Raw genomic sequence first — 25,723 nt, 5'->3', positions numbered from 1 at the left:
TTGCTCCACAATGGCCAAGAATGAATCAAATGATGAAGACTAGGGTTTTCTGAGGTGATAGAGGGTTTAGAGGCAGATAATGAACCCTAAAATGGGCTTAGAGGTACTTAACTACAGAGGAAACCTTAAAAGATCATGAGTCTAGGTTGCATCAGTTCTCACATCATGAGCCTATATGTCGCACATTGTGAGACCAATCCCGATAAAAGTTTTACATTATCCCATCTCACATTGTAAGCATCTATGTCTATCGTCGTGAGGCTTCTTTCCTTCTAAAATCCAACATTTTAACTCATTGAAACCTTAATTCGATTCATCTAGGAAAACAAGTGTTACAATGTATTCACATATAAATTATAAATAACAATAATATGAATTAAATGAGTGCAAATAGTGAATATATACAAGAGTGAATTAGGGAATGAAATGCGTCATAGACAAAGGAAACAAATCTAACTACTCACAAGAGGGATGTTATTTGCCAACTTATAAACAAACAAAACACCATCGATAAGTATCGACTTGGGAACGACATTTTCATGTGTTGCTATGCAAAAACACAATCAAAATTGTAATTATGCATGACCAAAATTTTGAAGTCGACCAAAAAACACATTACAAATATTAGACAAATATTTAAAAATATGTTCTCCAAACCTTTAGCGAAAATAGGTCCCCTATGACTCTTTGTTAATAATAAATTATTATTGTGTGTGCATGGTTGAATGGTATAATTGGGCAAAAATCATTGATACTCACTGGGGAATATATGTGGCTTCTGAAGCATTATAAAACCTTATTAGATGAGAACGGTGAAACATTGATAAATACTTTCTTTAGAAAAAAAGTATACAGTTTACTCGATTAGATTGTTTAATTTGCTTTATGTTAGACCAAGCATTCTTGCAAGTCCGCGTTATACTGGATTGGTTGTTATCCAAACAAAGTCGTCAAACCATCATATTTCTAATTTAATGTTAAATATCATATACATCTCCTAAACATATGACTTATTATTTGAAAGAATCATTGTTTTACTAATTAAGTGATTAGTGGGAAAATTGCTAATTGTTTTAATCATTTATGTTTCATTTGCAAGTTGAATTATTCCAATGATAACAAATACAACGTAAAAATGTTTCATTTGTATCTATTTTTATTGTTTAAGTTCGAAAATAAATATTTAAAAATATATATGTAGGACTTTATTGTGTTTTTGCTGTCTATTATAAATTACTATATATATATATATATATATATATATATATATATATATATATATATATATATATATATATATATATATTAAACAAAAAAAAGGTTTTATATAGAAAATATAAGATTTTTTATGGGAAAATATGTTTTTTTTTGTATAAATATGATTTTATAAAGAAATAAAATATTTGAATTTTTGTTTTGCGAAAACAGTTGTAAAAAAGTTAAAGTTAGGATGAATTCATAACATAATTCTAAAACTTAGACCAAAAAGGTAAATTTTGGATTAAATTTGTAATAAAATTTAAAATCTAGGCTAAAAGTATAAATTGTGGACCAAATTTATAATAAATTTTAAAATCTAGACTAAAAATATAATTTTTGAAAGTTGGATTATCTATTGACCGGGTAAAATGATTTAATTGAATATGATTATCGGTTTTTAAGATTTAATTGAATAAAAAAATAAAAAAACTAAATCGATTATGAAACTAATATGTAACAATTTTATTGTAGTTTTTCCTATGTTAAAACTATAGTTAATTTAGTCCATTTAGTGAATAAGTCTTTAATGATTTAATTTTAAATCTTGAAAGTTAATTGTTGTAAAAGTGGTTATATGCTAAAATTCAACTATGGTCACTATAGTGAATAATGGTCACTTTAATAAATAAGTCTTTACTAAATCTTTAATGATTCAATTTTAAATCTATATGCACTTATTATTAATTATGTACATCAAAGTTACAGTTGTTGGTTAGACATCAAGTACTTTCCAATTGATATAGAGAAAGCCATGACGATTGAATCAAAATATATAGGTAACTCAAATGTCGAGATTCAATGAAAGTTGGAACATGAAGATAAAGAAAACGTTGATTAATGGATCTAAAGCTTATACAATGATATATAATCATGTAAAACAATGAAAATAATTTGAAATACAAATTAAAACGAATTAATCTAGCATAGGATTCCCCTTACTAGTATTTATTAATGTCTTTTTTGTTTCTTCTTCACTAAACTTGATGGCTGGTAATGCTACTAACTAGTGGTTATTAAAAATTATTTCCTACATATTTACTAAAATAGAAAATCACAAATTTTGGCATATGTATACGCATCCCGAATATGACCTCGATAGAAACTAAATCCTTGTCCATCGACCTCAACATTACTTTTTTCATGCAACTACAGTATTAACCAAGATACTGGTTTCATGCATTCTCCTTCAGAGTACGAAACTTCTGTTGTACATCCGCTTTCATATAGCTGGATAAGGTACTCGGTAATAACAAATAAGATTGAAAATCAACTTATAGGTTATGGGAATCTTTTGACTTAAGAATCTCTGCTTCCTCATTTCGTTTCATGTGAAGGATAGTGGTACAGAAAGGAAAAAAAGAATTCGAATTCAGCTGTTTTTCTGCTGAATCCAGTTGGAGAAAGCTTGGAGGGTGTTCATGTCTGCTCGGTAATGCTTCTGAGTGAATTCAAGAAACGTAGACCATGTAAAATCTGGATAAATTCTGGGGTTCTTTTCGTCCACTAGTTCATCTGGTGGGCTCACCACCTTATCCTTTTTTGGACATAGAAAGAAAGCAAGTGATTTCCTATGAATCTTGTTGTTAACCACAGCTCTATGTAAGCAGCTTCTGTATTGTCCATTTGAAAGTGCCTGAAGAAGACAAATCAAGATTTTAAGAAAAAAAAAACAAACAAACAAAAACTATAACTACAAAAAACCTAGTCATGGAGATTAATTTTAGGATAAGCTTAGTTACGAACCATGAATGTATCACCGATGTTTACTACAAAAGTATTAAGATTTGGAGCAATTGAACGCCATTCATTGTCTATGAACACTTCTAGTCCACCAACGGAATCTTGGTGAAGAATTGTTAATGATGTTGGATCACAATGAGGACCTGTTCCTAAGGTGAGGTCTGGTTTTTGGCATGGTGGGTAGTAGTTTAGCCTCATTATCGAATCGTTTTCTTTGAAGAATTCCTTAAAGTGCGATTGCTCTACACCAAGGCTCATCCCCAGTAATTCCATGATTCCTAGTGAAAGTCTACTCATGGCATTGCAATATTTTTGGTAGACTTTCCTATAATGATGACAAGAAGGAAAACTAGAGTTAGTCTAAAGCAAGTTTGAAAAGTTTTTGATCAGAAAACGAAAACATATATAAAATTATATACCCGAGTCGAGCAAATTCTTTTCCCATTGTCTTCTCAAAATACTCCTCCACTATTTTGGATGATTTTTTTTCACCTGAGAATTGAAAAGAAAGTGTTTCTTTCCATGGTAGTTTAGAGGAGAACCTACCGGTGAAGCTGCTTGCATACCCACAGCTCTCACCTATTTTTCTTTCAACTCTTTGTTTGTCCAAAAAAGGAAGCTCAAAGAATAGGTCCATGTACCTATGAGCATCTACTATGAGGCTTGCATCAACACCATGATTGGTCACTAGGAAGAAACCATGTTTCTTGCAAGCCTCACCAACAATCACGGAGGCTTCCTTGGCTGAACTAGCACGTCCAGAAAGAAAGCCTCGTAGGTCAACTAAAGGAACTGCTAATTCCTTGGCTTTTTGTGAGTTGGGTTTCTCATGATCAGGCCATATAAACTGTTCGGGTATGTTGGTTTCATGTTGCAGGATCAAAGAATCAAAAACCAGTGGTTTCGGTTGGGCGTTTATTTGTTCTTTATGCAAAGAAGGCATATTGATCTTTGATCATGCAATATCTAGTAATCTTGTATACTCTTTCTTTTATATAGAGACAATGAGAGAGAGAGAGAGAGAGAGAGAGAGAGAGAGAGAGAGAGAGAGAGAGAGAGAGAGAGAGAGAGAGAGAGAGAGAGAGAGAGAGAGAGAGAGAGAGAGAGAGAGAAAGAGAGCGAGCTAGCTAGCAGTTGGAGCTCATATAAGTTTGCGGGATATGATAAAAGAAAAGCCAAGACAATTTATAGGGGCATTCGGTGACCCCAGAGTTTTGGGATTTTGTAGGCACACATCAGAAAACAGATTAAAATTAGTATAGCCAATTAGGAATATATTCAAAGTCTATTCGTCTTTTGGAATGTTGCCAGGAACGCTGTTCCCAATGGAATTTTGGCGTTTGCTTTGGGAGTGTAATCGCGCTCTCTTTAACCCTCTATCTCTCTCCCCACCGTAAGATCCCATTTAACTGTTTGGGTGTTTTTATAAAATAAAACACTTATATTTGGCCTGTTTAAATCGGACAATTTGTTTTTTTGTTGGTTGCTCTCACCACAAACCAATTCAATTTTTTTATTAGAAAATTATTCTCTCCATCACTTATATAACTAAACAATTACAATTGTTTCTTAGTTTACTACTAACTTAAATAAATCCAATTTTTCATTAAAAATGTTACAATTTTTTATGCATTTTTGTTGTTTTAATATTATAACGTAACATAATTAAATTAGGCTAAAATAATATTTTATAAAGAAAACAAATAAATAATAAATTAAAATACGCAAATTAAATATATAAATACTAAAATTTGGATGTTTATTTGTTGATAAAATCTAATTAATATTTATTTGGTTCAAATATTGATGGTTTGTATCATTCATGGGCAAAGCTTTATTAGGGCCAAGGGGGTGATATTTTTGTTACAAATAGTCCTCAGTACTTTCATTTACTACATATTAGACCAAAACATATAAAATTTTGACAGTGGCCCCCTCTGTTCTCCAATTTTTATAGGCATTATATTTTCGGCCCCCCAAATAATATGTTGAAGCTCCACCCCTGATCGGATACACTTTAAGTATAATTAACAAAGAACAAACTAACTAAGCAAATATCAAACTTAAAAATAAAGAATACAAGTAATCACATAGATATCTTTCACCAATAAATGAGTGTTCTCACAGAGAGAATGAATATAATAAAGACGGTTACAAAGACATTACATTAAAGTTTCACCGTAATATTGATTATATAAAAAGATTATTCTAGTGAATCCCTTCAATCAAGAGATTGTATGTAATCTACAATAATAATTGACCTTTATCACCAAAATATCGGATCTGTTATCTATTCTATACATATCCGTATAGTTGTCTAATATACAAGTATTTCATAAAATCATAAAATTCATGCTGACATTGATACAATCTTATGGCGTTGGCGCAGTTGCTGACATTAGCGTTGGCAGTCAACGTATAAAGTGTTTGACTCATCAAATCATAAAGTGTTAGTACTAAAAAAACATGCCTTTTCCAAGGAACAATTTCCTTGGAAATTCTAGGAAACCGGTGTTTCCGAGGAAATACCATGGAAAAGTTGTGCGTAGGAAAAACCCTCCTAGGCAACTATTTGAGAGGGATTTCCGAGGAAAATTCTGAGGCATTTCTGAGGAAATATGCTTTGTCGGAAGTCCCAATGTAACACCCATAAAAATCACAAAAATTTTAAACTTTTTAAAGCCAACCCAAATTCACAAATTGTTAAACATAGTTTTCAAAACATTTTCGAACATTAGAGTCTCCTAAAATCACAAGTCATAAGAAGAGGATGTGCACGATCACTCCTTCGCCTTCCCGGTCATTTGAAATATGTGAAACATAGCCCAAAACTGTAAGCCAACGCTTAGTGAGTTCCCCCAAAATACCATCACATAACATAAGCATAATAAGAAACAACATCCATACAGAGCCTTCGTCCTGACTGGAACATCACACTGGCCTACAGACTATCTAGTACGCTCACAGAACTTTCAGCATGACTGGGGCGCTTCATCGTGCCTTCAGCCTATCTGGAACATTTTTCGGGCCTTCGGCCTGACTGGTACCCCCCCCCCCCCAGACCTACAGTCTATCCGGGACACCCTAGGTCTCTTGGCCTTCATTTTACATTAGTCCGTCTCAACCCAACCATACATATACCATGATAGTAAAGACTCCTCATTGAACCCAATATCTACATCAAGATCTATCAAGAAATGATTAGCCACACATGATAGTTGGGAGGCAGGGCCATTTTAGCATATATCCTTTTGAAATCCAATAACCAGGCCAACCTAACCATTCTAGACACCTATCCCGTAAATAGATGGGAATCACTAATAAATCTTATTTATGGGTTCATAATAACAACTTCTGACTATAAATATAAGTCACTGAAAAGACTACATTGTAGCTTCACTTATAGAGGTTCTTCCTAACAAAAGTTACAAAATTGCACTTGAGGGATCCACCACCGACTAAAACTAAGGGGAAATAAGGCAAGATGCAGAGACAATTAAGAGATAAAGTTGTTGGATTAGTGTCTAAGTCCATAACTATTTTGGTATGTACTTGACCCGATGGTGCATGGTCCTTTTGGGTTGCCTTCACCAAAGCAACTTGATTGGAGAAATGAATAAAGAGAGAAAGGATAATATGATTTATTAATATGTTATAGGAATAATATATTAAAGGAGAAATCATATTTGTTTAATTAATATTGGTCAATAATTAATTAAGAATTAGTTTTGTGATCAAATGTAATTAATTAAACTAGAGGGGCTGAATTGTAATTATGTGATAGTTACAAAATAAGGTAAGGATTATCTTATATATATGGTGAACGAATTTGAGGTGTAAATCCCTTAGAATTCGAGTATGATAAGGATTCAAGGATTATCTTATTGGTTGCTTAATGGATAATCAACTAGATAAGGATAATGACTGAAACCCTATCTCTACACCTATATAAACACCCCTAGGGCCATGAATTCGTGGATCCCTTCCCAAGAGGTCCTAGATACGAATTCTAACCTCTCACCTCTCTCTTTATACCTTCTCCACTTGCTTATGGTGTTTGTGAGCCATTAGAGGAGTGACACTTGTGACTCTAAGCCTTCCAAAGTCAATACAAGGAGATTTGGGATTGTTATTGCTACATAACAATCAAGGTAACACTATAAACTTATTCTCATGTTAATATGATTATATGTATGCTAGAATTAGGGTTTATAGTCTTGGATTCAAAGCATGTACAATAGAGAAACCTAGATCCAAGCATTAGGGTTTGTATGAGCACATAGGATGTCTTATGACCCAAAACCCAACAGTGGTATCAGAGCCTAGATTGGTTTCAATTGTATTGATGCATATTTGATCGAAATAAGCACTGAAAATCGATTTTTTGAGTTTCTAAATGTTTGACTCGCCGAGTCACTTGGTGAACTCGCCGAGTCAGCTGTACTCGACGAGTCCAGGTCCAGACTCGACGAGTCAAAGGGTCTGACAGCTCAGATTCGCGATTTTCTTCCTGTTTTGGTTTTGGATAATTACCATAAACTTGCATTTGTGATAAAATCCGAATTTTTTCATTATTATGTGATTATCCTTACCAAAATAGAAGATAATTGTCAAAATTTAGATAATCACTTGTTTTATTAGATAAAGTTTGATTATTTGTAATTTAGATTTGAATTATCTTGTGAAATAGTTTCAATTTATCCCTTTAGGTTTTATAGTTTAAATTTGAACCCCAAAAGTTTTGTTGTTTTGAAATTTAAATAGTTAAAACCCTAATGTTTTGAAATGTTTCAAAACTTGCCCTCAAGTTTTGGAATTTAAAAGTTGATTAAAGGTTTAATTAGAAATGTTAAATTCTAAAACTCTAGTAATGTTTTGAAAAGTTCAAATCACACCCTTATGGTTTTATTAATTAGTTAAGGAGTATAATTAAAAGAGGTTTAATAAAAGTTTAGGTTAACCTTTAATTGAATTAAAAGTGTAATTGTTAAAGTTAACCATATAGTATTTTAAAAGTATAAAATACACCCTATACTATATATAACATTAAAAGTCTAACATTATATATGTATGAGTAAAAGTCAGTCTTACCGTTAGTAGGCCTCATTCACGAAGCTGGTCTATAAGGGGTGTTTAAGGAAATTGCCTATAAAATGGCGATTGAATGGGTATCCACTCTTACCCACCGCACTCTTGACTAGTGGAGGGTCGTTAGCCGAACGGGTAGGATAGGACGAAACCTTCCATTATAAGTATAATGAAATACAGAGTAACTAAATGTTTCGCAAATTCCCAATCTTAGTTACTTAGGCAAAAGTGAATTGATGCAATTCCATGAAATTACACTTTGTGCCCTTGCGAAGACGTTAGTGGAGCGTGTGTGGTTTACCGGCACACTAAATGGTTCTAAGCAAAGGTAGCAAAGGGTGACTCAATGTTTGTCATAGTTCGGTGGAGCGTGTGTGGTTTACCGGCACATCGAATAGGTGATTGTAACATGTGAGGGCACCATGTAGTTTACATGGTTATTCACACCCGCTTTGTGATCCTCGGCATCCCAGTCACAAACAAGAGGGGCATATCGAGATTTAAACATGCCATTGAAAGTTCAATGAATCTCAAAGGATCTAGGAGTTTTCATAGATTTAAAACTTAAATTTCTTTTTCGTTTTTCATGGTGGAAATTAGTGAATCGTCATTCACTTACCTTCAAATGTTCTGCATTTGGGTTACGGCATCCCTCTCCCGAGTTGTAGGATATTGTGTTGGGTCCTAGCCTTGGAATTTCATTTGGGTGATTTACCAAGGACTCAATCAATCAACTAACTTGAATTCGTTTTTTCTCCCGATGTCAAAGTTCGACAACTATGGTCTTCTCAAATCCCGTGGAACAAGCATTCCACATGATGATGATATTCCACGATTCGATCGAGGAACAAGAAATCATGCTTCACTTCCTCCTCCTCCTCCAATTATTCTCCCTAACCCACAAGATTGTAAAATTGAAAAGTTCAATATCACTCAAGCCCTTTTGGCAAGTAAACATAAAGAAGGAAAGTCGGTGTGTGCACACGTCCTAGGGATGAAGTCGCACATTGATAGACTAAGAATGATAGGATCCATTGTCGGTGAAGAGATGGCTGTTGATTGGGTTCTTCAATCACTTCCTAACTCATATAGTGAGTTCGTAAGAGAGTACTATATGATGAACCGCGACCTGACCCTTATAGATCTCACCTATATGCTTATTGCTGCTGAATCAGCAATGGTTTGGCGCAATAGAAAATCAAAGTTGATTGGTGAATCTGCCTTTGAGACATCTGTGGATATAGACAATGGCAATGAAAGACAAGCAATGATCGAAAAGTTTGATCATAAGAGAAAGGCGATGTCTGAAATAGTTCCATGTGTTGTTCCAAAAAGAGTCAATTTGCTTTTATTGCCAAGAGAAGGGGCATTGGAGACGAAGCTGCCCTATTTACCTAAGAGATCTAAGAGATGGGAGAGTCGAAACGTATGGCTCTAATTTAGGTAAAATCCATTGACTAACTCTTTTAAGCTTCATTCTAGATTCTGAATACATAATGTGATAAGATTACAATTGATGTTTAGAAGGATCAAAGAAAAGAAAAGAAGCTTAAGGGAAGAAGTGAGCAGAATCTAACCGTGAAGGAATGGATTTCGATTGCGTTTCTCGAAGATTAGATTCTTGAGCTACTACTTAGAGTTAGAATTAGATTGCTAAGAAAGATGTATTCGCATAAGTTTTTCAATGAGTTGCATTGTGAAGGACAAATTTTTCCGCAATAAAATAAATTTTGATTTTAAATTTTATTTATTTATCCTTACAATGGCGTGTATGAAAAATTGATGTTAAAATTATTAGCAATAATGGATTTGTTTCTTATTGTGTTATGGAAAGTCAAGAATTTACCAAATAAGGAGAGTTTCTCATCGCCTAAGTTTCAATTGGACAGAAACTTGGAATCATGCAACTTGGTTGCATGATGAATGAGAAATTTCATATTTGATAATTAGACTAATTCGTTGACAAAGTGTCGAGTGAAGGACTAGGAGATCGAGTGCACAAAGTTGTGTGTTGATCAAGTTCACCATAAGAGTAACAAAGATATTCGTCATGATTTACTAAAGGTTTAGTAAATGTGATTATACTTATAAGATTAAGTGTAATTTTGAATTGATTAAAGGGTTTAGATCAATAGCAAAACGAATAAGAAGAATCAAGTAGGCAGAAAGATAAGAGTTTCTCCATTCTAAGAAGAAGGGAGAGTAGCTTTTATGCTTTATGATAGGTCTTAATGATTAAGAACCATATCTCAATTGATCCTCTAAGTGAGTCTTGGTACAATTGTATGTCCAAGAAGAGGAATCAAAGATTGATGAAATGGTCAAATCAAGAAGACAATCATACTTTGTTCCAATAACAAGTCTTAAAGTTAAGATTGTGACAATGAGTAAAAAGTATTAAAGGTTTATAACATTCATCAAATGTGGAAAGTTGTGATGTCTTGGATAAGACAAAGACCAACTATGACCAATTTATGAAGTGTTTTGATACAAGCTACACTAACTCTTGAAAATTTGTTTGTCAAGAAATGTTTATTGACAAAAGAATCTTATATGTCAAGGAGTCAGTGGGAGTCTTAATGGTCTCGAAAAGTTTCAAGAACAAATCAAATAAACCTTATCGATCATCACTAGCACACGAGTTGAGGTTTACAACCTATCGTGAAGACATTATTTTGTTTCTGTGCCAATCCAATCGAGTTAATTATGCATGTGAGTCCTATGAGTTCTCATTTGAATGCGTAAAAGGCAAGGACCTTGATCAATGAAAGGTACATTGATAGGAAAAAGGTAAGATGCTTAACTACTTGGAAGACGTGGTGGGCAGCTGTGCTACCATAAGGCAAGAAATCAAGATTAAGAAAGTTCGATCCATATGAGTTTGAATTTGTCGTAAACTTTGGTTTTAACAAATTCGCATGGATAGGAACACATACACCGTTTAAATCTAAGAGTCATAAGATTTCCTCCTTCATGAAAATGATTGTGAGAAAATGCTTTCACTAAGAAAGATTTTAAAAGATAGTGATTGTAAAATTGCATTCTCAAATTCGATCATGGTTACGGCATCCCTTTCCATAATTTGAATTGTGAGGTTTGGCAATTAGTCTTAATTGTTAAGACACACATATGAACTATCTAAGGCAAAAGTGTATAAGTTCAAGAAGCCTTGATAAAAGATTATCAAAGCACTAAGTATTAGAAACATGAACTTAAGAAATTCAATAAGTATTGTTTTTCTGAAAATTAAGATGTTTATGAATACATGTCGAAGCTAGTGGGAGCATAAGTGTTATGTTTTATAATAATCATCATGATAGTGGGAGCATAAATGTTATGATTGTATGATTATTAAGGCACGTATTGCATAGTTGGCAATATTAATTATAGAAAACAAGAGTCATACTTTGCAAAGTTGTAAGAGTTGAAAGGTTGTTTTGCTATAATTAAGGGAGAGAATATTATGCTTCATTTCAAATCTAAAGGATTAGGTTGCGAAATATTGATAAATTTAGTCAAAGGTACATAGTGTGTTCTTAAAATTTCGATTGTGATTACGGCATTCCTCTTCGCAATTCGAGTTTTGTGAACATAGCAAATAAAACATTATGCGTCGTGTCCCATACGCTTCGGGTATAGGATCGATTGCGAATGCTTTAATGTTTGACCATTCTAAAATTTTCCAAATGTATAGTGCATTTAGAGGGAAAAGGGACTAGAATTGGTTTTGACTAAAATAATTAAACAACTATCAAAGGACAATCCAAAGTTCGACGAGGATTGGTCGCTTGCGAGTAGTTGGAAGTATAGTATTAGAAAATATGGAAGTGTGTCCATGTTGGGAAGTAAAATCTAGGTCTAGATTAGAAACTTTATGCGAAAGGATGTTCAAAGGAATGTACTTTGAGTGAGAGACATCATATCTAAGGAATTGTCTTGTAACAATCTCCGACAGAGGAATTTGTAATATCATTGGCAATAGTCTTTGAGACTTTGGTGCAGTGACATTACAAAAGGATCGTTGCATAAAGTGTTAGAATCTAGTATATTCTATAAGTAACAAGAATTTGACATTCTTACACTTAAGAAAATGGATTTAGTGTTGTAAAATGAGAATGATTGGAAATGTGTTCAATTTGTCTATTTCGCAAAAGTAAGAACCATAGGTAAACATTGTGTGCATGCTAGAAGCATGGGACAAGTGTTGGAATTCAAAAGCGAAGTTGATTACCCGAAACGACAAATAATGAGTAATCGATATGGTGATAAATAAAACGTGTTTTGTTTATACTCAAAGGTTGAGGCCATATGGGATTAGTATTATTCTTTTGTTTCACCTTGCATGTTTTGACTTCCAGAATAATTGAGTTTATTAAGAATAATCGAATTATTCAAACGGGCCACAGTCGTTCATATGTTGGAAGTAGATATGAATGAAGACTGTCGTGAATTGGTGTGTGGATTGTCTAGAAGAGTATTAGACATAAGCAAATGTTTGCTGCAACGTTCATGAGTGCTTATGAATATGATTTGAGCATTGGATTAAACCCACGCTCACTTGGATCACTCCATGAATTGTATTACGAGTGATTGGTGAGACGATAACATCTTATATTCTTGAAACCGAGATGTGTGAGTTGTATCTTGCGAATCGGTTGCACATTGATAATATGTAAACGCACTAGTAACTTGGTGTTATAAAACATATTGTTGTGTGTGATTTGGTTAGTGAGTGCAAGCGAACATTGTATCAAAGTTTATCCGTTCCTTTTATCCAAAGTAGGATAAAAGCGATATCTTTGGGCCCCTCGATGGTTTAGTGATGACATACGTAAATGCTCGGCCGGGCTAGGGCTAATTTGATTTGTTCAATTAGTCTGTTGTCATAAATCGGAAATCGAGATATAGTACAAAGAGAATGATATGAAATCATATCTCATACGATATCTAGAATGGAGGAATATATGATCCCTTATCTAAGGACACGCATATCTGATATGATCAGAGTTGACAGCGGCTTTGGAAAGCTACGATTGCAGATCAGGATCTGAAGTCATACGCAGAATAGTTGTTAGACTTATCCAAGTGGGAGACTGTTGGATTAGTGTCTAAGTCCATAACTATTTTGGTATGTACTTGACCCGATGGTGCATGGTCCTTTTGGGTTGCCTTCACCAAAGCAACTTGATTGGAGAAATGAATAAAGAGAGAAAGGATAATATGATTTATTAATATGTTATAGGAATAATATATTAAAGGAGAAATCATATTTGTTTAATTAATATTGGTCAATAATTAATTAAGAATTAGTTTTGTGATCAAATGTAATTAATTAAACTAGAGGGGCTGAATTGTAATTATGTGATAGTTACAAAATAAGGTAAGGATTATCTTATATATATGGTGAACGAATATGAGGTGTAAATCCCTTAGAATTCGAGTATGATAAGGATTCAAGGATTATCTTATTGGTTGCTTAATGGATAATCAACTAGATAAGGATAATGACTGAAACCCTATCTCTACACCTATATAAACACCCCTAGGGCCATGAATTCGTGGATCCCTTCCCAAGAGGTCCTAGATACGAATTCTAACCTCTCACCTCTCTCTTTATACCTTCTCCACTTGCTTATGGTGTTTGTGAGCCATTAGAGGAGTGACACTTGTGACTCTAAGCCTTCCAAAGTCAATACAAGGAGATTTGGGATTGTTATTGCTACATAACAATCAAGGTAACACTATAAACTTATTCTCATGTTAATATGATTATATGTATGCTAGAATTAGGGTTTATAGTCTTGGATTCAAAGCATGTACAATAGAGAAACCTAGATCCAAGCATTAGGGTTTGTATGAGCACATAGGATGTCTTATGACCCAAAACCCAACAAAAGTGTGGGATGTGTTTGGAATGATTGAGGCCAAAGACTTCTATTTATAGAACACTTGTGTGTTGCGCATGAGGTGCTCGTCGCACACTCCAACAATGTCAATTCTCCCATTTTCTACCATGTGTCGCAACTATGGTGGTCCACACCCTACTTCTAGAAGGTGTGTGTCGTGCAACCGACCTGTGCATGACGCTTCTTGTAAAACATCATAAAATTGTATCTTCATCATATGAACTCCATTTCAATGTTCTTTATATCAATGGATAGCTCTCGTCGAGATCTACAACTTCCATTTACACTCCGTGGGCAAATTTAGATTTATTTTTAAAGTTGTATTTTTTATAGGCTTAGATTGTTAAAGTCTATTAAAAAAAAGTTAACTTTCTCATACGATATCCTTTCTAGACTATCTTTATATCGACCTAATCAAATGGACTAGATCTTCAACTCTCATTTGGATTGTTTTCCCCTACAATCAACTAATCTCTACTTTGGTTTTTGAGTCATATACTGTTGGGCTGAAAAATCATAACTTCCCCTTACGAAGTTAGATTTTGAGGTTCTCTATATGTACAATCTAAGTTTAACGACTACTACGACTTTTTTTTAGATTATTTTCCCTAAATAATCCTTTTTGATAATATCTAATTATTGTTATGACCAATAATTTATCTTGGTCTTCTTTAATCATCTAGCCCTATCTTGCGGGAGTTACAAGTTAAGAAGTCAAACTTCAATTAGCACATAACAAGCAATTCCTAGGCTATAAAGCATCTTAAATATCAGACAATTCTAGCATGCAGTTCCTGAAAGATCCTTAGCCTATCCACTATCGTGCATTTCAAGCAGTTCACATATCTATCTATCTATCTATCCATCTATCTATCTATCTATCTATCTATCTATATATATATATATATATATATATATATATATATATATATATATATATATATATATATATATATATATATATAGAGAGAGAGAGAGAGAGAGAGAGCGTATTATCAAATATTTATTTAGGATTTCTCCAAGGTTGAGATTGTCATGCAGTGGGAGGTCCCAAAGTCTCCTTCGAAGATCGGGAGTTTTGTAAGATTAGAAGGGTATTATCAAAGATTTATTCAGGATTTCTCCAACGTTATTGTACCCCTCATTCGCCTGACGAGGAAGGGCATGGATTTTTGTTGGGGTCCAGAGCAGCAGGGTACATTCGAGGCACTGAGATAGAAGTTATGTGAGGCCCTGTTGTTGACCATTCCGGAGGGTGTGGATGATTTTGTTGTTTATTGTGATGCTTCTATCACCATGTTAGGGATAGTAATCATGCAGCAAGGGAGAGTTATTGTGTATGCTTCTAGAAAGCTGAAGTCGTACAAGGTTCGATATCCGACGCATGACCAAAAGTTGGGAGCAGTGGTATTTTCCCTCAAGATTTGGTGGCATTATTTATATGGGGTCCTGTATATTATCTACATTGATCACAAGAGTTTGAGATATATCATGGATCAGCCAAATCTGAATAAGAGATAGCGTAGATGGCTTAATGTGGTAAAGGATTATGATTGCGACATTTCTATACCACCCGAGAAAAGAGAATGAGGTAGTTGATGCCTTGAGTCGCAAGTCGGCTAGTTCTTCTATTGGGAACTTATGTATGACGATTTCGATTGATTCGCCACTTCTGGATTTGATTAGAGAGGCTCAGGACGAGGGATTCAAGAAGGAGAATTAGAAGCAGTAGCAAATCAGGAGTGAGATTGACAGGTTTTCTACCGATAGCCACGAATTGTTTACCCGATGAGGTTGAGTTTGGGTATAGATTTTGGTGGGATCAAACAGACTGTGTTGGAGGAGTCACATAAATCTAGATTTTTGATACACCCTAGAGCCACCAAGATGTATTGGGGTTTGATACTTGGTTATTGGTGGTTATGCATGAAGACAGAGATAACTTGGTATGTTGAGAGGCGCTAGACTTGTCGGATGGTCAAGGCCAAGCACTATAGGATGCATGGAAAGATTCAGCCTTTGGAGGTTCCAATGTAGAAATGGGAACAAATCACCACAGATTTCATCACTAATTTACATCAAATGCCTAAGGGATTTGATGCGATCTGGGTTATAGTGGACCATCTGACCAAGAGTGCCCACTTTCAAACTGTTCGAGAGAGCTCCTCGACTGAGAAATTGGCCAACGTCTATGTGTGCGAGATTGTGGCTTGGTATGGTGTTCTAGTTTCCATTGTATATGATAGAGATTTTCAGTTCACTTATCAATTATGGAAGAGGTTCTAAGAGGAATTGGGTATGGGGTTGCACTGTAGCACTTCTTATCATTCACAGACTGACGCTCAGAGCGAGAGGGCCAGCTAGATGCTTGATGATATGTTGAGAGTCTGTGTTATAGATTTTGGTGGGAGTTGGGATTCTTACCATCCTCTGGCTATGTTTTTGTACAACAACAAATATCACTCCAGTATCGATGCGTTGTCATTTGAGCTTCTTTATGGGAGGAAGTGTCGTACCCCAATCTGTTAGGAAGAGGTCAAGATCATGGTGATGCAAAAGACCGAGGTAGTCCTCTAAATGACAAATATTCAACAGATTAGTCAAAGGTTACAAATAACTCAGAGTTGATAGAAGAGTTATGCAGACAGACATCAATCTGAGTTGGAGTTCCAAGTTGGTGATATTGTTTTACTGAACATATAACCATGGAAGAATGTAATACATTTCAGGAAGAGGGGAAAGTTGGGGCTTTAATTCATCGGTCCTTTTCGAGTATTAGCCAGAGTGGGAAGGGTAGCCTATCGTTTGGATCTACCTAAGGAGCTCAGTCAAATTCACAACACCTTCCATATTTCTCAGCTTTGGAAGTGTGTGGTTGATGATTTAGCAGTTGTTACTTTGGATGATATTCAAGTTGATGATCACCTGAATTATGTTGAGAGGCCAGTGGCGGTTATGGATAGGAAGATGAAGGCCTTGCACAACAAGGTAGTATCATTGGTTAAAGTTCAGTGGCAACATCAGAAAGGTTTTGAATAGACTTGGGAACCTGAGGCAGAGTAATGGGAGCACTATCTTGAGTTATTCGCGGAATCAGACTTTAAGGACAAAGTCTAATTTAAGTGTGGGAGAATTGTAACACCCATTTTAGGTAATCATTTCATTAAGTAGAATTTAGAAGTTTCACTTGTCTCACAATCTAAGGAATGTATGTCACGTCGTGAAGAGAATATTTGAAAATGTGCATCATCTTTGGACTCACGACATGATTATGTATCGCTCACGACGTGAGGATAGTCTAAGAGGAAAACCCTAATTTTTTTTAGGCTTGTTTCCGTATTTAAAGAAACTTAGGGCTACAATTATACCACCCCTAGCCTTCATCACCTCTCAACACATCCCTTTGAACCCTAGCCCTCCATAGTTGATTTTGAGCTTATTTGTGGTAATTTCTAGCAAAAAGGGAGAAGAAGAAGAAGAAGAAGAAGAAGAAGAAGAAGAAGAGCATCTAGCTTTTTATGCATTTTATTTCATGGATTTAGTGTTTGGAATCTATAAATTTGCCAACTTTATGGATCTCCAACGTCCCTTTGATAAAATAGGTGTTAGATCTAAAGTGTGGTTGATTCTTGAGACTCTTGTGAGATTGTGGGCCAGACTGGCAATCCAACCCGGAGGTTGTGGGCTAGGGTAATCCAATTGGGAGGTTATGGACCCAGCATGCAATATGTATGGCAATCCAACCGAGAGGTTGTATACCAAGGTAATCTAACAGGGAGGTTGTAAACCCAACATGCAATATGTATATTTGTTTGGCTGTGTGTTGTATTTGGGGGAACTCACTAAGCTTTGGCTTACAAATTAAGTTTTATGTTTCAGGTACTTTAGATGATCGGGGAAAGGTGAAGGCTTGATCGTGCATATCCTTTAGATTTATGAGATTTGATTTTTTTTTTTTTGGAAAGGGAACTTCCCTAACGAGAGTTTCCGAGCCAGTTTTCACGCACCGACTAATCCCCCGCTGTAAACATAAAGCTTTGCCTCATGCCCTGGAGTCACTGCAGGCGAACCTCCATGGCCACAAGGGCTGAGTGTTGCCAGGATTTGAACATGGAGATTTGATTTTAGAAAACTCTGATTTGTGATTTTAACTCTTGGAGACCATGTTTTGTAAACATTTATGGTTTTTGGTTTGGTTATAAAAAATGAAAATTTTACCTTGATTTTGGGCCTAGGGCATAAGTTAGATTATTAACAAACTTATTCTCCAAGTAGAAAGGATAATATTGAAGCCTAATGTCAGGAACTGCTTCTCTATCACTCAAGCAATCAAAGTCTGGAGAGCACTGAGGTTATAGAACACTGAAGAGAAGAATTTGTTTCTACAGCCATCAACCAAGATTGCGCTTTGGATCAGTTAATTGAGACTCCACTTCACACATGTCATCAACTTTGCTTTTTTATTTGTAGCTTAACATTTTCTTCTTAATCATCAATCGAGACTTCACTTCCTCCTAATACCTTCACCATTCACTAAAGATGAGATTGTCTCTTGACCAAGTAGCGACTGTGCTCTTTACCAAAACGAGATTGCTTTATTAATTAAAAGTTTTGCCATTGGCCTAAGTTTTAACAATAACTTTGTATTCGCATTTAAATCAGACTGCGCAACTCAACATACAATGACTTAGTACGTATATGCCAGAGTTGGTAATCTAGGTGAGACAAATAAAAGTATATTGTTATTATGCGAATTGGACATTTTAATGATGTGACAAATGCATGTCAAGTTGAGTCAATGTCAATTTTTTTTTTGCTTAATCCGATTAATAACATGAGTGACATCAAGTAAAATGACTTGGCACAAACCAAAAGTAATTGGGTAATCTAAACTGGCTAAATAAAAACACTACTAGAAAATGGGTGCAATAGCTACGGCACAATCCGTAGCTATTCCGTAGCTATAAGCGGATAGCTACGGAATTGCTACGGAAAATTGACTGTAGCATAATAGCCCGTGGCTAAATTATAGCTACGGATTAGCTACAAAATCGCTACGGAATATTCCGTAGCTACTATAGCTACGGAATTAAATAGCTACGGATTTCCTACGGAATAGTTACGGCACTATATAGCTACGGAATAGCTACGGAACAAAACAACTACGGAATCGCTACGCAAGTAAATAGCTACGGAAATCCGTAGCTAACTTCGTTTTATTTAAAAAAAAAAATTATAAATTTCCAATTTTTTGTCAAATACCACATTAAATTCACATTTGTCCCAAATACCATATAAAATACACCAAAAAACGTCCGTCATACCAAGTTTGACACATTCCAATCCATTGTCCAAAATATCTTACAAAAGTAAGCACTAAACAAAACAAACAATATCAAATGTTTACAAACTAAATTGTTCCAAAATACTTATCAATTGTCCTCAGGTGGATTATCAGGGGGAGCACGGGGTTGATTTCCAGACATATTCATCATCCTCATAACCATTTCCATTTGTTCTTTCATTTGTTGTTGTTGTTCCATGGTAGAAACTTGTGCACGCAACCTATCAACCTAAAAAAATGTCAACACAATACAATAGTTAAACAATATTAGCAATGTACTTTAGTTTATTATATCAATATTATCAACATACTAATTAACGTTTAAACCATAACAACATACCTCTTGTTGTGTACTATCCGATTGGGTGGATTGGGAAGACAGTGTCCCAGTAATCACAAAATGTATATCTGATGCTCCTATGCCATAGATATCACCCTTCTTCTTTCCTTTTCTCCTAAGTTGAATTTCCTCCCATACCCTCGCATCATCTTTATGGTTTGAAGAGTCTTCACTGTGTTTTTTGGCCATCTCCTGTAGATACATCTCCTACAAATTACCAAAAAAGTATCATTGTCATGTACAAAAATACTAAGACATCAAAATAGATAATAAATGATAAAAGATAAGTTACTTGTGCTTCTTTGGCAGTTAGTGAGCAATATTCGAGATTTTCATGATCTCCCGCAAAATACCTTTTTTTCGCCTCAGCTGTACCATGCGTCTTCATGAAAACATCAAATTGTGTGGGTGGTTTACCCAATACCTTTTCCTACATAAAAATACAAAGTATAGTTGATGTAGTTAGTGTTAAAAAAATAAGATAATAAAATTTATAATTATGATACTTACTAAGTTGTTACGGTGCTCGTCAAATCCTATACTACCCGCGGTGTGCCTAGCTGTCGACCCATTAGCATCTGCGACTTTGCGGTTCTGCTGAGCAATTTTTGAATTCTTTCTCCACTTATCTGTCGACCAATGCTATGAAAAGAAAAAAAAATATAAGGATACTAATACAATAAGAGATTAAAATTCAACAAAATAGATAATAAAGTATCATATCCATTACATCACACAAACGTCGCCACACATTCTCCGGTACGCGCTCAGGGCGGTAGTCATGCATCCCTTCGTAGTAGGTACAATGACCTAAGGGGACGGGTTTCCCATCATTTCGTGCCATTTCCCCAGATTTAATCCTGATACGCTTCATCCGATCCCTGTATCTATCCTTGAGGACACACTTGAAGGCATCAAATATGTTACTATTCTCTAGTGAATTCCACCTGTACATGGTCTGTAAAAAAATAAAAAGTAAATCTAAAAATACAAAGTAAAAACAAATGAGTATAAGATACAATAATTTATATTTAATATATTGCCTTGAAACGCGAAAACATCTGCAAAAGGGCCTCAATCGGGGCCACGGATGATCCATATTCTCCCAATAGAGACTAATACACGTGCTGTGGATTTTCCTAGACCCAAACCTACATTGAAAAGAACTATATAAGTAGAATTTTAACATCAAAAATTAAAGTTTTAAAATATGAAAACACTAACTTTCTCCCTTTTCGGCTGATGAGGGGCAACGAAGACTCCTGAAAATCACTCGCATTCGAGTCGTGGCCGCCCGTAACACCTCTAGAGGTGGAGCCATGTGGTGTCGGTGGCGTGTTCGGAGGCCGTGGCGTGTGCGGGGTCTGTGGCGACCGAAAGTTTGTCTGTGCATCTGCACCCTCAAAATAGTACTCCTCAAATCCATCACGACCACCCGGCCTCAAAACCGTTTGTGGGGTCGGCAACTCAGCACCTGTATTTGGAAACTGAGGCGTATAACCCATTTGTGGGGATTGGAGCCTATAATCTGTCTGTATGAGTTGGGACATATGACCCAGCCCTCGAGCCTGATGGCGAAGAATCCCAGCCAAATCTGCTAAAGGATCAGCCATGTCGGTTTGTTCATTGATGGCACCCTGACTGTTGGAGCCTGCGACTCCTGTCACTATCGGCATATCAATCGGTATGAGTGATGTCCTATAACGTGGCTCGTCGGTAGAATTAGGGGATAACCCTCCCCCCTCCTATACCCCACACTGCTAGAAGAAGTGTTGGTACTGTGGCCTTTATCCTTGCGTCGATTACCTGACATGCTGCATTTAATAGAACAAGAATGGTCAGATATATAATATAAGATTGATAAGTCATGACAAAACAAATGTTTAAAACAACCGGATATCCAAATCCAAATCATTAACAAAACAACGTTTAAACAGTACAACAGTCTTCAAAATGACAATGCTCCTAACATAAACAAAATACAATGCTCCTAACATCAACAAAAGACAATACTCCTAACATTCATCCCCATCATCTTCGTCTTCAAATTCTTCTTCTGAATAATAAAACTCGTTTTCATCACCTCCGTCTTCAAAATCTTCCACTTCTTCGTCTTCCTCCACAATTCTCTCATTCGCTTCATCAGATATTTGCTCATATGTATTTATAGTTGAGGCTAGGCATAACGGTTCCACACGAGTTACAGTAAGGGGTGACTCAAACCGTTCTTCAACCTGAAAGACTTCATCTGCTTCCATTTCAGCTTCGGTGACTTCAAATACCCCTCTTGGTTTTGTTTTGATAACCGCCCATTTGTCTTTCGTCTCATTTGACATTGAAGGGTATGGTGTATAAAATACTTGTTCAGCTTGTGATGCCAAACAAAAAGGATCGTCAGTTTGAAGTCGAGATTTGGGTTTGACATCGACCAACTTGTTTTTGTTGACTATTACACCGTCTTTGTTATCAAACCAAATACAATTAAACAGTAGAACAGTCGAAGGTCCACTGCTATAATACTCAATCTCTAAGATCTCTTGCAATATGCCGTAGTAGTCTGACTCTTGTTCAGCATTATACGTCTCCCCTCTAACACATACTCCAAAGTTTTTTGTCGCACGACCCTCGCCGTATTGTTGAGTGTGGAACTTATAACCATTTACAAAATACCCATTATGAAAATAAGCATGTCTCGATGGTTTCGTAGCTATAACTTCTAAGTGTCTAGCACTTCCATCGGGTGTCTTATACATTATCTACATTGAAAACATACACACATTGTGTTGGTTAACGATGCATTAATAATAATCAATACGATTGAAAACATACACACATTGAAAACCTGTGACTTTGTGGTGCAAAATTCCGCGCTTCTCGATTATGGCGTGTCTCAATCGTCGGGTCAAAATATAATGAACAATAGGTAGCGAGTTCATTCACTAGATGTTCATTGACTATTGAACCCTCAACTCGTGCTTTGTTCCTGATTCTTCTTTTAATTATGCCCAGTTTCCTATATTATAATGTATGGACGATGTGTTAGGAATACCAGAAATGACTTTAAAAATACTATATATATTATTAAAATAGGGATATTACCTCTTGTATTGGTACATCCATCTGTAATGTACCGGACCACCAACAATAGCTTCATCAGCTAAGTATATGACCAGGTTTTCCATGGAATCAAAGAAGCTAGGAGGGTATATTTGCTCCAACTTGCACATGGTCTGAACAATACAACGTTTCATATCGAACAAGTCCTGAAGATGCAACGTTTTTTAGCACAATACTCGAAAGTACATGGATATCTCTGATACGGCCTCATATATCTTTGTTGGAACAAAACCTCTTATAGCTAGGGGAAGCAACCGTTGCATAAACACATGACAGTCATGGCTTTTGAAACCATAAAAACTGTAATCTTTGGTGTTTACACAATTACCTATATTTGATGCATATCCGTCAGGAAATTTTAGTTCTTTCAACCAATCACATACTTTTTTAACTTGTTCCTTTGTTAATGTGTACTTTCCAGGGTTCTTCCTAGGCTTCCTATTGTTGTCCCTAATGGGGTTTAGTATAGGTCGGTCACATAGCATCTCAATATCCTCTCTTGCCTTCATATTGTCTTTGGACTTTGGGGTACCCATCGAAATATGAAACATATTTTCAAAAAAATTCTTCTCAACATGCATCAAATCGAGGTTGTGTCGGATCAACAGGTGACGCCAATATGGAAGCTCCCAAAAGATGCTCTTCTTTACCCAGTTATGTGTAATACCAAAACCTTTTGGTTTTATATAATTTGGACCATAGGGAGTACCGTTGTATACAGTGGGAAAATGTTGGATTTTCTCCCAAATATATTCTCCGGTTGGATATGGAACAGGCACTTCATGACCCTTCACTTTCTTGCCTTTTAAGAAATTAACTGTATCATTTCGGAATACGTGTCTTTCGGGTAGATGTTTTCTATGACAGTCAAACCAACACGGTTTTTGTCCGTTGGAAAGTCGAAATGATTCTGTTTGGTGCATGCAATACGGACAGACTAAATTACCATGAGTGCTCCATCCGGACAACATTGCATAAGCAGGGAAGTCACTAACTGTCCATAGAAGTACAACCTTCATTTGAAAATTGGTCTTTCGATGAGCGTCATAAGTTTCAATGCCATCTGTGAACAACATCTTCAACTCGTCCACCAAAGGTTGTAAAAAAACATCCAAATTCTGTCCGGGACTCTTCTTCCCAGGAATAATCAATGGAAGTTGTATGTATTGATGTTTAAAAGCCAACCAAGGGGGTAGGTTGTAAACAGTGAGAAACACTGGACAACACGAATAGGGAGTCGTGTTTGAATTATTAGGACTAAACCCATCAGTGCACAACCCGAGACGTATGTTGCGCTTCTCATTTGCAAAATTAGGAAATTTTCTGTCAAAATGATTCCATGCTTCACCTTCACTGGGATGTATCATCTTTTCTGGATCTACTAAATGATCTGCATGCCAAGTTAAATGTTTGGCCGTCTTCCTTGAATAGAAGAGCCTTTGGAGTCTCGGTCCAATCGGCATGTAAGTCATGACCAAATTAGGAACCTTTCTCCCTTTGGCTTTGTATCTATTTTCTCCACATACTGCACAATGATCCAAATCAGCAAACTGGCCCCTGAATAGCATGCAATGGTTTATACATACATGAATCCGTTCTGAAGGCAATTTTAGTGGCTTCAACATTTTCTTGGTCTCGTAGAAGTTATTAGGAAGCTTCTCGCCAGTTGGTAGAATGTCTTTAACAATCGAAAGAAGTGTATCAAATGACGTGTCTGAAACATTAGATTGGGATTTCCAATCCAATAATCTAGTGGTGGCAGAGAGTGTGGAAGTTTTTGTGCACCCGTCCCATAAAGGCTCACTCGCTTGTTTCAAAACTTTATAAAAATTTTGGGCTTCAAGATTTGGGTGTTGTGGTGTTTGTTGATAATACGAAGCCTCAGGTTGGTGCATGCTATCGATAACCATCTCCTCATATCTATGATAATCACTAAAATCGTTATTAATGTGTTGAACTGTTTCAATATTCGAACTTGGACCCACGTGTTGAGGTGAAATTGGGTTTGAACATTGACCTATCTCTAGTGTTGGATATTTTTCTCCATGTAAATACCATTGTGTATAACCAATCATGAAGCCTCGGTTAACAAGATGGCTAAAAACTAATTCTCTCGGAAGGTAATAAATATTTTTTCATTTCGCACACGGACATCTAATTTCAAAAACTTCCACCCCTTCCCTAATGATATGTTGGATGTTTGTTGCGTTCACATAAGCAAAATCCAAAAACAAATTAACATAATGTGGCCATTGTGGATTAAACAAACGACGATTATCGAGTCTCTTTGTGTACATCCATTCTCTATTAGACAACATTTCGATCTAAAACTACATTTAGATATAAAAAATGTTAAAACTTTAAACTAAACAAAAAGTAATAGTGTAACATCTCATTTAATCTAATATATATAACTAATGATACATAAAAAGCCCATAAAAATTATTAACATAATACACATACATAATACACATATATAACTAATGATACATATATAACATCCCATTTAATCAAACATTTTTAACAAATTTATAAAATTAGCCTAACATTTCAACAAAATTAACATTTTTAACAAATTAAAGTTTACAACATTTTTTATATATCACATTTCAACAAAATTAACATTTTTAACAAATTAAAGTTCACAACATTTTTTATATATCACATTTCAACAAAATTAACATTTTTAACAAATTAAATTTCACAACATTTTTTATATATCACATTTCAACAAAATTAAAATTTTTAACAAATTAAAGTTCACAACATTTTTTATATATCACATTTCAACAAAATTAACATTTTTAACAAATTGAAATTAACCATATATTCAACCAAGCTATGAAATTAACCAAATATTCAACCAAATTAAATCTAAATCTTTAAATTCGACATCACATTCAACAAAACTTATTAGCATTATCAATG

At 35.3% G+C, this 25,723-nt stretch overlaps 2 protein-coding genes across 2 annotated transcripts; both read right to left on the bottom strand.

The window, feature by feature from the left end:
- Positions 1-2,503: 2,503 nt before the first annotated feature.
- Positions 2,504-4,033, bottom strand: LOC145011035 (gibberellin 20 oxidase 1-like). Its single transcript, XM_078969656.1, has 3 exons — positions 3,420-4,033; positions 3,004-3,325; positions 2,504-2,893 (listed from the first exon to the last, which is right to left on the bottom strand). Exons 1-3 carry the CDS (start codon positions 3,941-3,943, stop codon positions 2,630-2,632), a joined length of 1,110 nt encoding a protein of 369 aa, XP_078825782.1. The 5' UTR covers positions 3,944-4,033; the 3' UTR covers positions 2,504-2,629.
- Positions 4,034-21,693: 17,660 nt separating this feature from the next.
- Positions 21,694-24,870, bottom strand: LOC145009375 (uncharacterized). Its single transcript, XM_078968083.1, has 3 exons — positions 23,179-24,870; positions 22,810-22,941; positions 21,694-22,434 (listed from the first exon to the last, which is right to left on the bottom strand). Exons 1-3 carry the CDS (start codon positions 24,868-24,870, stop codon positions 21,694-21,696), a joined length of 2,565 nt encoding a protein of 854 aa, XP_078824209.1.
- Between the last annotated feature and the right edge of the window lie 853 nt (positions 24,871-25,723).

The sequence above is a fragment of the Lactuca saligna genome, chromosome 8 (genome assembly GCF_052625555.1).
Source record: "Lactuca saligna cultivar CGN05327 chromosome 8, ASM5262555v1, whole genome shotgun sequence".
Lineage (NCBI taxonomy): Eukaryota > Viridiplantae > Streptophyta > Magnoliopsida > Asterales > Asteraceae > Lactuca > Lactuca saligna.
This window is presented reverse-complemented; position numbering and strand designations above follow the sequence as displayed.

What these genes read in the sequence shown, in the direction of transcription:
- LOC145011035 (XM_078969656.1), bottom strand. Translation starts at nt 3,943, where the DNA reads ATGCCTTCTTTGCATAAAGAACAAATAAACGCCCAACCGAAACCACTG. An exon ending in AAAGAATTTGCTCGACTCGG is followed by an intron (nt 3,326 to 3,419) that starts GTATATAATTTT and finishes TCATCATTATAG; the next exon opens with GAAAGTCTACCAAAAATATT. An exon ending in ACATCGGTGATACATTCATG is followed by an intron (nt 2,894 to 3,003) that starts GTTCGTAACTAA and finishes TGTCTTCTTCAG; the next exon opens with GCACTTTCAAATGGACAATA.
- LOC145009375 (XM_078968083.1), bottom strand. Translation starts at nt 24,870, where the DNA reads ATGATTGGTTATACACAATGGTATTTACATGGAGAAAAATATCCAACA. An exon ending in CAAAGGAACAAGTTAAAAAA is followed by an intron (nt 22,942 to 23,178) that starts GTATGTGATTGG and finishes TTGCATCTTCAG; the next exon opens with GACTTGTTCGATATGAAACG. An exon ending in AAGCTATTGTTGGTGGTCCG is followed by an intron (nt 22,435 to 22,809) that starts GTACATTACAGA and finishes TTTTCAATGTAG; the next exon opens with ATAATGTATAAGACACCCGA.